The 16466-nt window shown below is 35.5% G+C and overlaps 4 protein-coding genes across 8 annotated transcripts; 3 read left to right on the forward strand and 1 right to left on the reverse strand.

The window, feature by feature from the left end:
- Positions 1–804: 804 nt before the first annotated feature.
- LOC108225736 (pentatricopeptide repeat-containing protein At2g15980) lies at positions 805–2964 on the forward strand. The gene has a single exon (XM_017400676.2). It carries the CDS (start codon positions 845–847, stop codon positions 2339–2341), a length of 1497 nt encoding a protein of 498 aa, XP_017256165.1. The 5' UTR covers positions 805–844; the 3' UTR covers positions 2342–2964.
- A 1004-nt stretch (positions 2965–3968) lies between these two features.
- On the forward strand, positions 3969–4701 carry LOC108225799 (17.3 kDa class II heat shock protein-like). Its single transcript, XM_017400758.2, has one exon. It carries the CDS (start codon positions 4058–4060, stop codon positions 4529–4531), a length of 474 nt encoding a protein of 157 aa, XP_017256247.1. The 5' UTR covers positions 3969–4057; the 3' UTR covers positions 4532–4701.
- A 1111-nt stretch (positions 4702–5812) lies between these two features.
- On the reverse strand, positions 5813–7247 carry LOC108225807 (mitochondrial import receptor subunit TOM6 homolog). Of its 4 annotated transcripts, none has more exons than XR_010284890.1 (3): positions 6966–7247; positions 6627–6663; positions 5813–6023 (listed from the first exon to the last, which is right to left on the reverse strand). XR_010284890.1 is itself a non-coding variant. In XM_017400769.2 (2 exons), exon 1 carries the CDS (start codon positions 7141–7143, stop codon positions 6982–6984), a length of 162 nt encoding a protein of 53 aa, XP_017256258.1. In that variant the 5' UTR covers positions 7144–7246; the 3' UTR covers positions 5813–6023; positions 6966–6981. The 4 variants fall into 4 exon arrangements, 2 of the variants coding, with proteins under 2 accessions (XP_017256258.1, XP_017256257.1); XR_010284889.1 differs by having other exon boundaries at positions 5813–6026; positions 6966–7246; XM_017400769.2 differs by lacking the exon at positions 6627–6663 and having other exon boundaries at positions 6966–7246.
- A 2646-nt stretch (positions 7248–9893) lies between these two features.
- Positions 9894–15871, forward strand: LOC108225722 (probable CoA ligase CCL6). 2 transcript variants are annotated; one of them, XM_064080519.1, is made up of 20 exons: positions 9894–10031; positions 10181–10346; positions 11385–11448; positions 11721–11810; positions 11907–11963; positions 12295–12343; positions 12477–12553; positions 12807–12846; positions 12945–13039; positions 13130–13294; positions 13534–13644; positions 13738–13825; positions 13908–13974; positions 14072–14147; positions 14217–14334; positions 14521–14766; positions 14918–15057; positions 15141–15323; positions 15403–15522; positions 15616–15871. In XM_064080519.1, exons 2-20 carry the CDS (start codon positions 10192–10194, stop codon positions 15661–15663), a joined length of 1989 nt encoding a protein of 662 aa, XP_063936589.1. In that variant the 5' UTR covers positions 9894–10031; positions 10181–10191; the 3' UTR covers positions 15664–15871. The 2 variants fall into 2 exon arrangements, with proteins under 2 accessions (XP_063936589.1, XP_017256147.1); XM_017400658.2 differs by having other exon boundaries at positions 9965–10346.
- Positions 15872–16466: the final 595 nt, after the last annotated feature.

A 16466-nucleotide genomic window follows, 5' to 3' on the forward strand; every position in this document is an offset into this window, starting at 1 on the left:
GACCGGGCCAAAAAAATCCGGATTTTTTTCAAACCAGATCGGGCCGGGCTTTTTTAAAAATCGGGCCGGGCCGGGCCGGGCTTTTCCAAAAATACTAGGCCCTGTTTAGTTATAAAAAGCTCGGATTTTTCAAAAATCCGGATCTTATCCGGGTTTTTTTGAAAATATTAGGCCTGTTTTAGGCCCTCGGGCCGGGCCGGGCCAGACCGGGTTTTTTTCGGATCGGATTTTTCAGATTTTTTTCCAGATCGGATCAGATCGGATTTCAGATTTCGGATTTTTTGAACATCTCTAACATCAGCACAGCTATACATAGGGCTGGCAATTTCGGGTTTCGGGTCGGGTTGACAGTCACGGGTCAAAAAATTTACCCAACCCGAACCCGACCCGAAATTTTAGTGGGTCAGAATACCCAACCCGAACCCGACCCGCACTACCCGCGGGTAACCCGAACCCGACCCGAAAATTAATATTTATTAATAAAAATGTTTTTAAAATATTAAATAAATATTATTTTAAGCCAAAAAATTAATTTTTATTAAATTAAATACTTTTATCTTAAATTTAACTAATAAATTTTATAAAAATAATATAAATATATATAATATTCATATTATATATTAATTTTCGGGTAATTTCGGGTAACCCGAATTCACCCCGAAAATGACCCGTTTTTTCTGGGTTGATTTTGGGTCAACCCGAATTCGACCCGAACCCGAAAAACCCCAACCCGAATTCGTATTTTGCGGGTCGAATTCATGTCGGGTTGTCGGGTCGGGTCCAATATTACCACCCCTCGCTATACATCGAGCAGGAAAATAAGCCCTTTCTCTTGGCAACTGAAATGCAAGCGAAAAAGAGCTTCATGGCATCTGTTTCAGGCATCATCAGAAACCAAATTCTCCATTTTACCCCTCCAAAACATTCAATTCCCTTCTCATCCTCCATCACCCCATCCATTCTTCCCGATGACAAAACTGTAATAACCACCGCAGTCACAATTCTAAAGCACCACCGCTCAAAATCCCGGTGGACCCACCTCCGGTCACTCTTCCCAAACGGCTTCACACCCACCCAAGTTTCCGAAATTACCCTCCAGCTTCGCAATAATCCCCATCTCGCCCTTAACTACTTCAACTTCACTGTCCAACACTCACTTTGTTGTCACTCTTTGAGCTCTTACTCCACAATTATTCACGTTCTTGCACGGGCCAGGCAGAAATCTAAAGCCCAGAGCTTGATCCAGACTGTTTTGCATAAATTCCCTCAAGCCCATTTGGGTGATTGCCCAAAATATCCCAAGATTTTTGAGTCTTTGATGAGGAGTTATAGGGTTTGTGATTCTGCCCCTTTTGTGTTTGATTTGCTTGTAATGTCGCTTTTGCAGGCAAAAAGGATTGATCAGGCTGTGGAGGTTGTTAGGATGTTGCGGTCTCGAGGTATTTTTTTAAAGATTAGTACTTGTAATGATTTGATTAAGAATGTTTGCAAGTGTCATGATTGTTTTGTTGGTTATGATATGTATAAAGAGATTTTTGGGGGTGTTGAGAGGGATGTTAGTGGGAATGGTGTTAGGGTGGTTGTGCCGAATGTACATACTTTTAATGTGATTATGGTTGGTTTTTATCGAGAAGGGTTGGTTCAGAATGTGGAAGAGGTTTGGGATGAGATGCTGAGGAGGGGTTGTGGGCCGAATTCTTATAGTTATAGTGTTTTGATGGCAGCGTATTGTGAGGATGAAAGAATGGTGGATGCTTTGAGGGTGTGGGAAGAAATGGGAGGGAAGGGTTTGGAACGTGATTTGGTTGCTTATAATACGATAATTGGAGGATTTTGTAAGATTGGAGAGGTTAAGAGGGCTGAGGAGTTTTTTGGAGAGATGGAGTTTAACAGGGTGGATAGTAGTTGTGTTACTTTTGAGCATCTTATAAGTGGATATTGTAAGATTGGGGATGTTGATTCGGCCTTGCTTTTATACAAGGTGATGTGTGGAAAAGGTTTTTGGCCAGAGAGTTTGACGATTGACGAAGTGATCAAGGGACTATGTGGGAAAAATAGAATTTCTGAAGCATCAGAATATTTGAGGGTTGCTATAAAGAAACATGATATTGTCCCAAAGGGCACAAGTTACGAGCTTGTGATCAAGGGTTTGTGTCAGGAGGGAAGGATGGGAGAAGGATTGAAACTTCAGGCTGAGATGGTTGGGAAAGGGTATAAGCCTAATTCTGAGGTTTATAATGCTTTTATAGACGGATACATAAAGCAAGGGAACGAGGAGCAAGCTAAGAAACTAAGGAAGGAGATGGTTCAGATTCAAGAACAGCAGGAAGCAATTAGATAGTGATATCTTGTGTCATGCTTTTAAGATTTCTGAAAGTGGATACAATGGTTTGCCTGCTGCAGAAATGAAGAATTCACAGGTACTTGTCAAAGGAAAGGGTTAAAGAGATAAAGATGGGAAAGAGATATTGCTGGAGTGTAAGAAGAAGATGATTGAAGTATCTGAATGATGTGGAGTAGGGGAAGGAAACAATAACACTTGTGAAGTGGAAGGATTGCGGCTAGAAATGATGTTACACTAAAACATCATGCACATGTTCAAATCATTTGTTCTGTTCACATTCTTCACCCTTCTAACTAACCGATCAGAACTCTAAAATGTGGTGCTTTTATGGGAACCCTGAGGTTATTCATCAATATGAAGCTGTTTTTAATTGGCCAGAACTCAGAACTCAGAATGCTAAAAATTTAAAATGGAAGGCTTGTGCTTTTACCAGAGAAACAATTTTAAAGCCAGATATGGCTCACTTGAATGTATTGACTCTGTGTCTTCCCAAGCGAGTCCGTAATGTTCAATTTCAAATTCATGTGGGTATATTGTATCACGTGGATTGGTGTGATGGAAATTTCTGAATCCACTATTGGGATAATTCTTTTATCTTGATGCAAATTATATTTGGTCTATGTAGTTTGCTTTACTAATTCTATTATCTCTCTGTAGTGTGCATGCTTGCGAGTCATAAACTGTCATTTGTGGAAGCAAATTACACTTTGGTATCGGAATTTCTTAATCAATCATAGTTTTATATTTTGTAGCCTTTTAATGTTGTACGATATGCTGTCAGACCAGCTTGATTTTAGTTTTTAGTGTGAGTTTTTTTTTATTTAGTATCAACTTTAGTACTTGTATCATGTACATGAAAATCATTGTAATAAGCTTTGGTTGACATGCTCCAAGTCTTTCAACAATAGTAGTGGTAGCATTGAACTAGCTTCACAACTGAAACTTACATGGCTTGCAGGTACTTGCATGGCTCACACGGTACCTGCAGTGTTTTACAACCCCATTATATTCATGATTTTTTTAGCAGCAATTCATATATTAATATACACCCGATTCATATATGCTGAGCTTCTGATAATTGGACACAAGCATCACCCACCTTGTTTTTTGTCTTTGACAAGGTTCAAATCATCTATATCTCGTAAAGAGAGCAGGGGAGATATGATCGAACCAAGAGTTCTTTCACAAACAGCTGTGGTCTTAGTTAATTATCAGCCCATCTGGTCTCTCATTCTCTGTGAATCTGTGATTGACTCTACCTCCCCCAACAGATATGAAGTGAAAGTTATAATTTTTTTTTATTTTTTTGTAATGAAAGTTAAATTTATTAATATGTTTCTGTTTCTCTACTTGAACCTATTATATATGGCAAGTGAATGAAGTTTTGGAAAAATATCTGAAAAGAAGAGGATTGCCAGATTAATAGAGTGGCCCAAACGTATGGGGCCAACCTGACATCTGTCCGAACAGGGCTCCATTGGGTCTTCCTAATTCCAATTAGATGCTTCTGGAAAGAAGTAGAAAGTCCATATTCCAGAACCTCTCTTAAAAACTCCCATTCGCTCTGGAACTTTCCATGACCTTCCGTTGCCACTTATAAATTCTCAACAAAACATTCCCACTTTCAATCAAAAAATCAAATCATATACCATCAATACACAGATAAACAAATCACTTTGTTCTTCAGTTTGCAAATCAAGCGCCTACAGAAAAATGGATTTGAGGGTAATGGGATTTGATCCACTCCTCAACACACTCTACCACATTCTCGACGATGACAATCACTCAGCCAACGACACCAACAAATCCACCCAAGCCCGAACCTATGTCCGTGATGCCAAAGCCATGGCATCAACTCCAGCAGACGTGAAAGAGTATCCGAATTCCTTTGTGTTTGTAGTGGATATGCCGGGATTGAAGTCGGGCGATATCAAGGTACAGGTGGAGGAAGACAATGTGCTGGTGATTTGTGGCGAGAGACAGAGAGAAGAGGAGAAAGAAGGTGTCAAGTATGTGAGGATGGAGAGGAGGGTTGGCAAGTTTATGAGGAAGTTTGTGTTGCCTGAGAATGCTAATTTGGAGACAATCAAAGCTGTTTGTCAGGACGGTGTGTTGAGTGTTACGGTGGACAAGTTGCCACCGCCGGAGCCGAAGAAGCCTAAGACTATCGAGGTCAAGATTGCTTAAATGAAGATGCATTGCTCTCGGATTGGCTTGGAATGTTTTTCTTACCTATCGTATGTTTGTTCAACTTATGTGTGCGTGAGAGTTTCTTATGTTGCCCAAATGTAATGGAGTGACTGCTTATGCTTTGTGCTGTTAAATTGTGTGTTTAGAGCAATTCCCATTTCCCAGTCTATCCTTACTTTTACTTGTGTTCCTCATGAACAGAACTTTATAAAATTATAGCCGACTGGCAGAGAACCATCTAATAAAAAATCAAACGATTATTAAATCAAATCAGAATTGTTAGAACAGGTAGCCAAGTCTGAAGGGAAAAAGATATAACTGAAATGAGAAATGGATCACTGGAAGAAAAGAAAATTCGAATTATTTTTAATCTAAGAGGTTTGAGAAATTGGTGTCAAGCTAACTAATTTATTCCTTAATTTTATAAACTTTACAGCTTGACAACCTGATCCTGAATCTTCTTGTTTACAAAATTAAACTTCATTTGCCTTCTGTTAGATCTTCAGACAAAACAAGTATCTAAATTGTAAAAAGACCACATTCTTTAAGATGTCTGAGGGTTGGAGTGGAAAGAACACCTTTCCTTTAAGATGTCTGAGGGTTGGAGTAGAAACACACATGTTCAAGTACTTCAAAATCTCTGTAAGTGGTGTCACAAAAAATAAATAAATAAACAAATTTTATTTTAAAAGAAACCATCTGGGTCGCCTATTCTTGGTCCCAAGTGCATCTTGCATCTTGTACCTCCTCTAACAAGCACACTGTACACAAAACAGAGATTAAAATTGCTGCCAGAACTAATACCAAAAAAGGGCTTTTAACTTCCACTACAATCCCCCAAAAACCTAATGCTATCAGTGTCACATCACAACAACTTAAGAAAGGCCTTATGAAAAATGTTTTCCTCATTTAGACAAGTTAAAAAACGAGGAAACCAATGTATCTAGCTTTTCACTTCAGCTGGGAATCTGCCTGTTCTATAATTGTCCATTGTAATGTAAATTCCTCACCGTGTCTAATGTGGTTTCCTCAAACAATCCTATCCAATTAAGAATGTCTAGCATTTGGTCCTATATCCTTTCCTAGTTTGTGTTTAGTATAGGAATTTTATAGCAATTAGCAACATTAACAGATTATTTGCTGAAGTGAACAAAGAAAATATCAAGATACACGCTGCATCACTAAAAGTATAAACAAAAATTGAACATATAGCCGGCAAAGGTAATAATTTGATGGGTTAGAAAACTCAGACTGCTACTAAATGTTAAGAGCATATCATAGTGCAAAACAGGAGCTTATAGAGTATAAGAAATAAGCATTCAAGGTAATTGTATCTATTATTCAACACAACAAAACGAATCTGATAACGATTTAACTACATGATTGTGTCAACCATAAATATCAGCAAAATTAAAGTTCATAAAAACATAACTAAAATATATGGAGTGACACATAATCCATCCATGCAATTCTGCTCCTCTTCGTTGAACTGCTGCAAAAAACAAAGCAACACCATAAATAAAAGCATTAAGAAGGGCATTATCCTTAAAACACAGTGTAACCTCTTCAATAGAAGCATATACCATTTCTCATGAACCACAATTAATAAAAGTGCTTCAGTTGAAAGATTAAACACTGCCATACCAATAATGTTGTATTTGGTTGGGATGAATGAAGGAATGGAATGAAAAATGAACTATATTATGGGCAATTGTTAACAAATTTCATTCCTTCCTCCATTCCATTCCTTAAATTATGTGCTAGAGATCATACCTTCAATTCGAGATGGAATGCTCCATTCTCTCCTACCCCCAATTTCTTCTTAAATCTCATCATAGCAATTTTGCACTCACTTAAATTTATTTCAAACTTCCCTCTTATCTCTATTAGTTTCAAGTAATTTTACTCATTCCATACCATTCTCCCCAACCAAACACCACATAAATATTAATGCTCAGGAATCACTTTAATTTCTAAAAAAAAGGGCAGCTGAAATTTCAAAATTTGAATGCAAAACTTGGAAAATGAAATAAGAACCAAGAACATAACATGAAGATTACACAAGCATCCTCAATACGAAACAAAATTGTACCTTGTAACGGAGAAATTAATAGCAAAATATCCATTCCCTGAGATCAAGAAAAACTAAAATACCCCCCCCCCCCCCCCCCCCCCCCCCAATATCCAGAATCCCTCTTATATCACTAATTTGTCGATAGGCTAGTAGTTAAAGGTTCATGAATTCAAATCATTACTCATTCACTAGTCTCCCCAATATACACATAAATAAACAAAAAATCAAAATTTACCCGAATCATAATTAACATAAGCAAACCCTAAAAAAAAGCAAATTTTTTTTTTAATTTTTTTAATTGAATAGCATTACAAGCAAGTAAATGAAACAATAAGGAACAAAAGAAAAGTGACTGACCTTGTAGGTGATGAAATTAGAAGTCAAGAGAGAGCTGTTGATCTTGATGAGAGAAATAATGAAGAACATAAGGCGTGACCCGAATAGCCACGACCCATGCCCCGAACATAGCTGCATGGGTCCGAAGCTGCTTTAAAGCTGCTTTCTTGTCTGGTTTGCCATACATCCCTGCAAACATCTTGCCTTAGATTTTCAGATTTGGTTGAATTGGAGATTGATGAAAACTTAAAACCCTAGGCGTTTTCTGCCAGTGTACATGTTTAATTTCTTCTGTACAAAGTTATAATAATTGTTTGGGCTTTGAGGATCCGTTTCATTGGATCGTAGATGTCATTGGGCTCTAGATCTTCACTTTTAGAATCTATTTCTGTTCAATCAACCATAATTGATTTTTTGATCATTTTTTTTCTGAATAAAAAATTTTCCCTTCACATGTTGAAATAGTCTATTTTAAAAAAGAACATATAATTAATATAAAATAAAGATATAGACTATATAATACACATATAAACTATTTCACATATTCAATAACTATACTTTAATTGGATCAAATAATGCAAAACTTTTGTTAAATCTCTGAAACCATTTCCAAACATGAAAATTCTTTAACTAAGAATCTATGAGATATTTAAACATAAATTATAAAAATTAAGTACCCTTAATCGTTTGCTTACATAAGACAAACTTTTTGTGATGGGAATTTTTTTTTTTTTTTTTTTTGACAGAAATGCACTTGCTCGTATCGAGAATACGCCAATACTTCGAGGAGTTTTTTTCATTCAAAAAGCTTATTATCTAACCGAAAGACAAGAAAATGTCTCCGGAAGTTTAGACAATAAAACTTAATTTCTGAAATAAAACGTCCCAAGCTCCAAATCCACGCTACTTCCACCTCATCCCTGAAATAATACGATTCATTAATAACAGGAAAATTATAAATTTAATTATTACAATAAAATATAAAATAGTTTATCAAAAGATGGCAAAGTCAATGAAAGATAAATAAAATAATTTGTGAAAAAAAGGTGATAAATAAAATAAATACTAAAATAGAAAATATATATCTAACCAAAGGGAGACCCTTTGGCTAGATATATAACAAACTAAATAAATACTAAGAATATAATTAGTAATATAAGAATCAAAATATAAAAGCTAAAATATAAAACTCTAGTTTTCAAAAATATATCTAAAATTTTAAAACTTAAATATAAAAAACGAGCCAACAAAATGACACCAAATTGCCGTATACCAGGCCAATAATCAACGCCACCAATCATGGCCACCCATAAATGGTACAAATAAAAGCCATAATCAAGAATTGCAAGTAATTATACATCTGTTAACAAATTGCATAAAACTCTAATCAATGAGGATTACAGCATTTAAAGCATATTAATTAGCAATAACTCGAAAACCAAATTCGAAAGTTAGTAACAATCAAGCAAAGTCAACTAGCCATTTAAAATAGCCAAAATTAAATCAACATTTACTACTAATAAAGTCAATTAAATAAAATAAAGTTGGCAATAAACTTACTAATTTTACAAGAAAAACCTATAATCATGCAAGAAATTATCAATAATATTCTATTATCAAAATCACACCAAATGATATAACCATCTCATCACCGACATGGAAATAACCATAATCTCGTCATTGTCATTACAAACGATATACACTCTAACTCCTACAAGCTCAAAACACAATTGCAAACGAACTTGTGACTCTGAATAAATTGTTAAAAAACAACATATCATACACATAATATACAAAACAAGTTTGACTGAAACTCACCAACTATCTCATCTTCTGGATAAATCAAAAGACAAAATTAAAACAAAAACACACCTTCAGAAATTGATTATCATGCATAAAAACAAAAAAGTAAGAAAATCCGAGATCTTACGACAAAACTCTTAAAACATACGAAATTATATACACTAATAAAACAAATAATCACATAAACATGTTAAGAATTGGGAGAGTACACCTTTATTTTGAAAGTCAAAATCTTGAATATAGATGAGCCAATAATTTGAGGACCACCATTTAGTGATGAATCGTTGAGCCGCCTCCACATATAGCCGATTCTCACTCGTTCACAACATCTGCGATTTATATACGGATGTTTTGTATGGATAGATTCTGATCATCGTCTACATGAAGTTCACCTTTTTGACGCCACCAGGATCTAGGAGCTCGAAAAAATCAGGAACACAGGGGACGCCTTGTTTTTAACTCTGACGCTGCTTTGTTGCCGATTTAAAACGGTGCAGAGATAAGAAAAGTAAAAAAGCAAGGTATAAATCATTTGAGCGAAAAAGATTAAGAAAAAGTAAGCCGCGGACTGGGCGGAGATCCACCGATCATGAACTAGATTAGTAGTGTGATGGGAAATTTTGAATCATCTATTAAAATATTTGATTATATATATAATAATTTAATTAAATAAATATTTTTTATCAAGATATATATTTTTTTCATTATTTTTAGATTTTTAGGGTGTTTCTGGTGACCGGACCCAACAACCCATGCTAGCAAATTGGTATACATGACTTACTTGCTCAACTCTTTTATCTAACCTAGGATGTTACACAGACACTAGAAAATCTGTTGTTTTTATACATTAGTCAGTCCTGCAAGCAAACTGTGGAGTACCATCAACTTCTAACAATATTGACCCAGAGTCAATGCAGGAGCTAAATTTCTAACCCACCCATGTTGTCACATTGTCCATTTGTCCCTATAACTTTGAAATTTAGCCATGAAACCGACTTTGAATTTCAGGGTCAAGCAACACTTTGGTTAACAGTTGGGCAGGCCGCAGCTATTCAGAAATAGGTGCATCTAATAAATGGGATGGATAAGAAAATAGAGCAAGAAAAAAAAAACTCCTAAAAAACAGACAGGGTGAAAAGCAAAATGCATGGGGAAGGTTTAATTTATGAGTCTGCCAACTGCCTACATAAATGAGCTGCAGGGTTTGGTGTTCATCCATCTATATTATGCATACAGCTTTATTCACTATGTCATGGAAGACTATGAGTAGTGCAAGAAATTAAGGCCAGATTTATATCTCTACCAACTACTTTCTTGTGCAATCCATATCTAGCAAATCTCCTTGTCATTTATATTTAATAGCTTGCTGGTAGCTAGTACTGCAATATATAAGCAGCATTGTGAGTTTATTAGGCTGCATAAGTTTTTTACAGGCTTCAAGATAATGTCGTCGACTGCGGTGTATACGGTGGAAGTTGAAGGCTCTCGACCCCCGGCAGCTGGAAAGCCGTCTGCAGGCCCGGTGTACCGGTGCATTTATGCCAAAGATGGTCTCATGGATGTACCCTCTCAATATAATTCCCCCTGGGACTTGTTTAGGTAAAAAAAAAATTATTTTTTTTGTGCACCATGGCTATTCTGAATCTGATTCATATTCTTTGTGTGTGTTTTGTGCTTTTATATGTGTGGTCTTGACATCTATGAATCGAATTTTTTCTGAGTTAAATTAAATTATTGATTAATCTTGATTGTTCCAACCATTAGCCTGGGGGAGGAGGGAGACATGGGTAAATTAAATTAATCTAACTACAGGGGTAAAGTTTTAGTTAGAAATGCTGTTATCAATTTTGCTAGTGCTGTCACTGAAGTTGATCAAGTTCAATTGAAATAGAGCAAGTCATTTAGCAATTCTTTTTGACATTTGTGTAATAGGACCTGAGTAATTCAGCTTTAGTATATTTGTGTATATATAGACTACCTACTTAACTAGTTGGTGAAGTATTCTCTTAATTTGTTATATTACTTAAGCTTTATGACTCTAACTACTTGTGTAGCTTACTACTTAGAGTATATAAGTATTTGATTTGAAACTTAATCACATTCAAACCACAAACAAAAATTCAGACTTGTAGAAGGAAGTAGGCTATGAAAAGATGAGACGTGACGGAAACTTATCCTACTCCATCGTGCTACAAAATGTTATTTCCTGAATGCCCGGATCCTGATTTTGCAAAAAAAAAATATATATAGTATAATTTTCTCAATTATAATTTTGTTTAGATTTTTTTTAAAAAGTTAGAATTTTTTATAGGCCACGAAACTGTATCAGAGGGCAAAATTCATTACACTGATATGGCTCTAATTATACTTCTTAGGCAATGAATTATATCTTTTTGTTTGGAAAAATAACCAAAAGAAAACGTGAACTTCTGATCTCTTTATTCTTGTAACACCTTCGGGCTTTGGTGATTTCATAGACCAGGGGGATTTCACTAGAACTGAACCTTCACAAGTCTTTGTTGTCTTTCACTCTTTGTTTCAGCTCAAATTGAAAAATAAAATGCAAATATGAAATATTCCAAGTTTATTTGTTAAAGAGAACTTGAGATTTTAATTTAACTTGTCTTTCTTTATCAGTGAATCAGTCAAAAGAAACCCCAAGAATCGAATGCTTGGCCGTCGTCAGCTAAATGAAAAGAAGGTAATCAATCTTCCTGTACGTTTACATCTAGCATTCAAACAACTTATATCCAGATAAAACACTGTTCTAAACAGCTTGTGATGCCATGTTTTACAAGAATATTAAAGACTTTAGCAGTTAGATAAACAATAGGCTGACTTAACAATACATCAATCTGTTTATCAACAAGCTTCTACTAGTTTTATGAATGATTAAAACAACTTCACCACCGTAATTGTTTAAAAGAAAACAGTGAAATGACAATATGCTGCAAATTTGGATTGAATTTGCAGGCAGGCCCATATACATGGATCACATATGAGGAGGCTTATGAGACTACTCTCCGCATTGGATCCGCTATCAGAAGCCGTGGTGTTAATCCTGTAAGTTGTTTATTATTTTTGCCTTTGTAATATTACATGTAATAATGTAATTCTTTATGCTTGTAATCTATTCAGCTGACAGTTCCTTTCATCTAGGGAGATCGTTGTGGAATATATGGAGCTAACTGCCCACAGTGGATAATGGCAATGGAGGTATGTGTACAACAGATGCCTACTATCTAGGTGCAGATTTAGGAAGGTCGGCAGGGGAGATGACCCTCTAAACACAATCCAGGATCCTTCCAACGATAATTACACATGCATTATCAAATATTCACAGTTAAATAATTACCAGTTATAGCGTTTTCTCCTCTCCAAGTGAATTCTGATTGTTCGCTTATATTGGCCAGCAAAATTGATGTTTAGTGTAGATGTTTACATGTTAATTGTCTTTACATTGTACTTGATATCTACTACACTTCTTTGTAATTCTACTGCTGAATATTTATACAATCTTATCTTTTTATCTTTCATTTTTCGACAGGCATGTAACAGCCATGTAATTTCCTGCGTGCCCCTCTATGATACACTTGGTATATCCCCAATACCTTTTCACTGCAATTTTTTAGCTGCTAAGCTATTTGGATGCAGTATTATCTTTCTATATGTCTCAAACTCGAAGTGTGAGCTATGCTTTTTGGGTTTAACAACCTCTAAATGTTGCAGGTGCTAATGCTGTGGAGTTTATCATTAACCATGCAGAAGTCTCAATAGCTTTTATTCAAGAGAACAAACTACCAGCGGTATGTTCTACTTATACACCAATCGAGCTAATTATTTTTCGAGTTATATTATGTTTGTATTAGGGAGGATTCTCAAGCTTTTTTTTTTAATTTGTTCAATTGGCAAGTCAAAACTTTAATATAGTTATCATTTATCTGTATATTTACTTTTTTCCTTCTACCCTATTGAAACTTTAATTTCTCCATCTTTTTTTTCTTGTTAAATTTAATTTCTCCATTTTTTGCTGTAATTAAACCTCAATTCTTGCTGTAGGTACTAAAATGTCTCCCAAATTGCACAGCTCATCTTAAAAGTAAGTCCATAGTAATGTCTACAAACCAGAGAAAAAATCTGGACTCCAATAATTTGTACTCGAAAATAACTTGAGTTTTCATTTATTCCTTTATGAAGCCATTGTTAGCTTTGGGACAATTTCCAGCACTCAAAAGAAGGAGGTTGAGGAACTTGGCATAGATTGCTTCTCTTGGGAGGAGTTTGCACTTCTGGTACGCTATATTAAATTCCAATAAAGAAAGTATATAAAAATATATGCTAGTTTTAATTGATCAGAGTATAACTCTTGTTCAATTTTCCAGGGACATCTGGATCATGAACTACCTGCTAGACAGAGAACTGATACTTGTACAATAATGTATACTAGTGGAACAACAGGAGAGCCAAAGGGAGTCATTCTAAGTAATGGGTCCTTCGTTGGAGAAGTTTTGTCAATGCACCAACTACTTGTGGAAACAGATAAACCTGTAAGAATTTAGTTCTACAATTCTCAATATATTTATGCCATGGTCATTTGGAATCGTATGGCCTGCATATGACTCTTTAGCTGTTACTCTTCATGACCCTTATCACAATAATTCCATGTCTGATCCTTTCTCAAATTTGTTGGACATTTTGACAAACTGAATGCTCAAGGGAGATCAATTCAGATTCTTTACTATTTTAGTGGGAACCCAGAATCTAAAGAAGGTATTATCATTTACAGGGCTCACCTGAAGATACATACTTTTCATTCCTTCCTCTCGCTCACATTATGGATCAGATTCTAGTGACCTACTGGATCTACAGTGGTTCTTCAGTAGGATTTTGGCAAGGGGTAACATCTTTTATAATGTTTCAACGAGCATTCTTACAGTTCAAGTACTTCTTAGAAATTTCTCTTAACATCAATGTTGAATTTGAGTTTCAGGATATCAGATATTTGATTCCAGACCTTCTTGAATTGAAACCAACTGTATTCTGCGGCGTTCCCAGAGTTTATGACCGCATATACACTGGTACAAAATACTCAAAATCCTATTACATGTACATTATCCAACATACTAAGCTTGAATTTAAAGATATTTTTCAATTCTCAAGGTGTGATGGATAAAATTGAACAAGGAGGTACACTGAAGAAGATGCTATTTCAGTATGCTTATAGCTAGTATGTGTCCCCTTATTCCCTCATTTCTCTTCTTTGGCGATTATGAATGTTTAACTTTACTTGTTATGCAACTAACAAAATAGCTATTTACTAACAGCAAGCTAGGAAATCTTGAGAAGGGTTACAGACAAGAAGAAGCAGCTCCTCTCATGGATAAAATTGTTTTTGATAAGGTTGCATATTGTTCATTATTTAACATTATTTAAGTGCAATAAGTTCATATTATTGAGTTCTCATGTCAGATCAAACAAGCATTTGGAGGAAGGGTTCGTCTTATGTTGTCTGGAGCTGCACCGTTGCCAAGGCATTTGGAGGAGTTTCTTAGGGTGACATGTTGTACCGTTTTGTCACAAGGATATGGTATGTCAGAATGTCATGCTGAGTATATTATACAATATCTATTCTCAGAACACAATGTACTACTTGGCACTGTTATAATGTCAGTATTACTTCACTGCGATTTCCTTCTATGTTATACAGCCTAATTCTTAACTTTAAATTCATTCACATCATATTGCTACCTTTTCTAATTTCATTTATCTACAGGCCTTACTGAAAGTTGTGGTGGATGCTTCACCTCGATAGCCAATGTGATCTCTATGCTAGGAACTGTAGGTGTGCCCATGACAACCATTGAAGCGAGGCTTGAATCAGTGCCTGAGATGTCTTATGATGCTTTAGCCGCTGTGCCACGTGGAGAAATCTGTCTGCGAGGAACAACATTATTTTCTGGGTACCACAAGCGGCAGGATCTTACTAAGGAGACCCTTGTAGATGGATGGCTTCATACAGGTAAGATATGATGTACTTCTCATCTCTTAACTTCAATATTTAGTTGGCACCACTGCCAATGTGTTTTGTGATGGACAAGAATTCTGCATAAGTCTGGAATTTTTATTTTCATCTTGTGATTGCTAAATAAGAATGAAATTAACTATTGCAGGTGACATCGGAGAATGGCAGCCTAATGGTTCAATGAAAATAATCGACAGAAAGAAAAACATATTCAAGTTATCTCAAGGCGAATATGTTGCAGTGGAAAATATTGAAAGCACATATTCGCGATGCCCCCTCGTGACCACAGTATGCTCTTAGATCACTTCTCCTCAGCACATTTATAGAATACACTTCAATTTTGTGATTCTGAGGACTCATTGTTTCCACAGGTCTGGGTCTATGGCAACAGTTTCGAGTCCTTTCTTGTGGCTGTGGTGGTTCCTGAGAGAAAACCCCTTGAGGATTGGGCCGCAGCTAATAATCTTTCTGGAGATTTCCAATCATTGTGCCAAAATGGGAAAGCGAAAAAATACATTTTGGAAGAACTTAATAGCCTTGGCCGGAAAGAAAAAGTATGTGTGTGCACAATAAAAACATCAATACCATAAACCCTGTGCTCTGTTGTGATTTCTTTTGAATGTTATTTCACAGCTCCGAGGTTTTGAGATGTTGAGAGCTGTTTATCTGGAACCAATGCCTTTCGACATTGAACGAGATTTGGTGACTCCAACATTTAAGCTAAAGAGGCCTCAGCTGCTTAAGCACTACAAGGTATAACATTTACCTTGCATCTCTAACAATACATTGCTTCCTTTACAACAAATCGTTGTTTTAATAGTAAATTTTTTTTTTTTATGTCATCAGGAGTGCATAGATCAGCTGTACATTGAAGGGAAGGCAGGAAATGCATAGTACATTTACACTGAATTATTATTTGTGAGCATCCAATACTTAAAGTTGTGAACTCTTCTGGAATACATTGTTAGTGTAATAATTTCTGTGAATCTGATGATGCTCTTGTATTGTATATATGAAGTCCTAAATCCCAAGGGAAATACATATGTATGAAGTCCCAAATTCTGGGGGAAACACATTTGTATTATACTCGTTGTCTCGTCAATTTTAAAGCTTTTTAAAAGTAATAAATTTTCATAATATGAAAACTAATTTTACCTTTTTTATTTCATTTTTCTTAGGACAAAAACCTATTTTGTAAAAGCTTTTCTTTTTGACATGATTTTGTGAAACTTTGAAATACCTTTAATATGGATGATCAATATACACATGTAAATGACCCAGAAAGAAGCACTTCTAATTCAAAATTTTACAAAATCATTATTGATTAATGGTTTCTGATAAAATTATTAATTTTGTCAAACTGCCTTTTCAAGATATTGGATCGCAAACAAAAGGGCTTCAATGTTTAAGTGCAAATACACAGAAATTTGACACTTAAGTCTTCTCGTTACCGGAAAAAATAAGAAGAAGATTATGCTTTACTTCAAATTTGATTAATTAATAATAATTCAGGAATTTTACTAATAAAATATATTCTGCCGTAACTAAGGGGTTCGTGAGCTACTCGAGCTCGACTCGTAAGATATTCGAATTTGATTAGGTAATAATCGAGCCGAGCTCGAGCTCGAGCTATTTGGATGTTTTATCGAGCCCAGCTCGAGATTCAAATTACTCGGCTTGTAAGGTTCGCGAGCCTT

Source organism: Daucus carota, chromosome 6 (assembly GCF_001625215.2).
Source record: "Daucus carota subsp. sativus chromosome 6, DH1 v3.0, whole genome shotgun sequence".
Lineage (NCBI taxonomy): Eukaryota > Viridiplantae > Streptophyta > Magnoliopsida > Apiales > Apiaceae > Daucus > Daucus carota.

Coding starts and splice junctions, on each gene's coding strand:
- LOC108225722 (XM_064080519.1), top strand. CDS start 10,192: ATGTCGTCGACTGCGGTGTATACGGTGGAAGTTGAAGGCTCTCGACCC. Junction 13,040..13,129: donor GGGAGGAGTTTGCACTTCTG/GTACGCTATATT, acceptor TCAATTTTCCAG/GGACATCTGGATCATGAACT. Junction 14,148..14,216: donor ATAAAATTGTTTTTGATAAG/GTTGCATATTGT, acceptor TTCTCATGTCAG/ATCAAACAAGCATTTGGAGG.
- LOC108225736 (XM_017400676.2), top strand. CDS start 845: ATGCAAGCGAAAAAGAGCTTCATGGCATCTGTTTCAGGCATCATCAGA.
- LOC108225799 (XM_017400758.2), top strand. CDS start 4,058: ATGGATTTGAGGGTAATGGGATTTGATCCACTCCTCAACACACTCTAC.
- LOC108225807 (XM_017400769.2), bottom strand. CDS start 7,143: ATGTTTGCAGGGATGTATGGCAAACCAGACAAGAAAGCAGCTTTAAAG.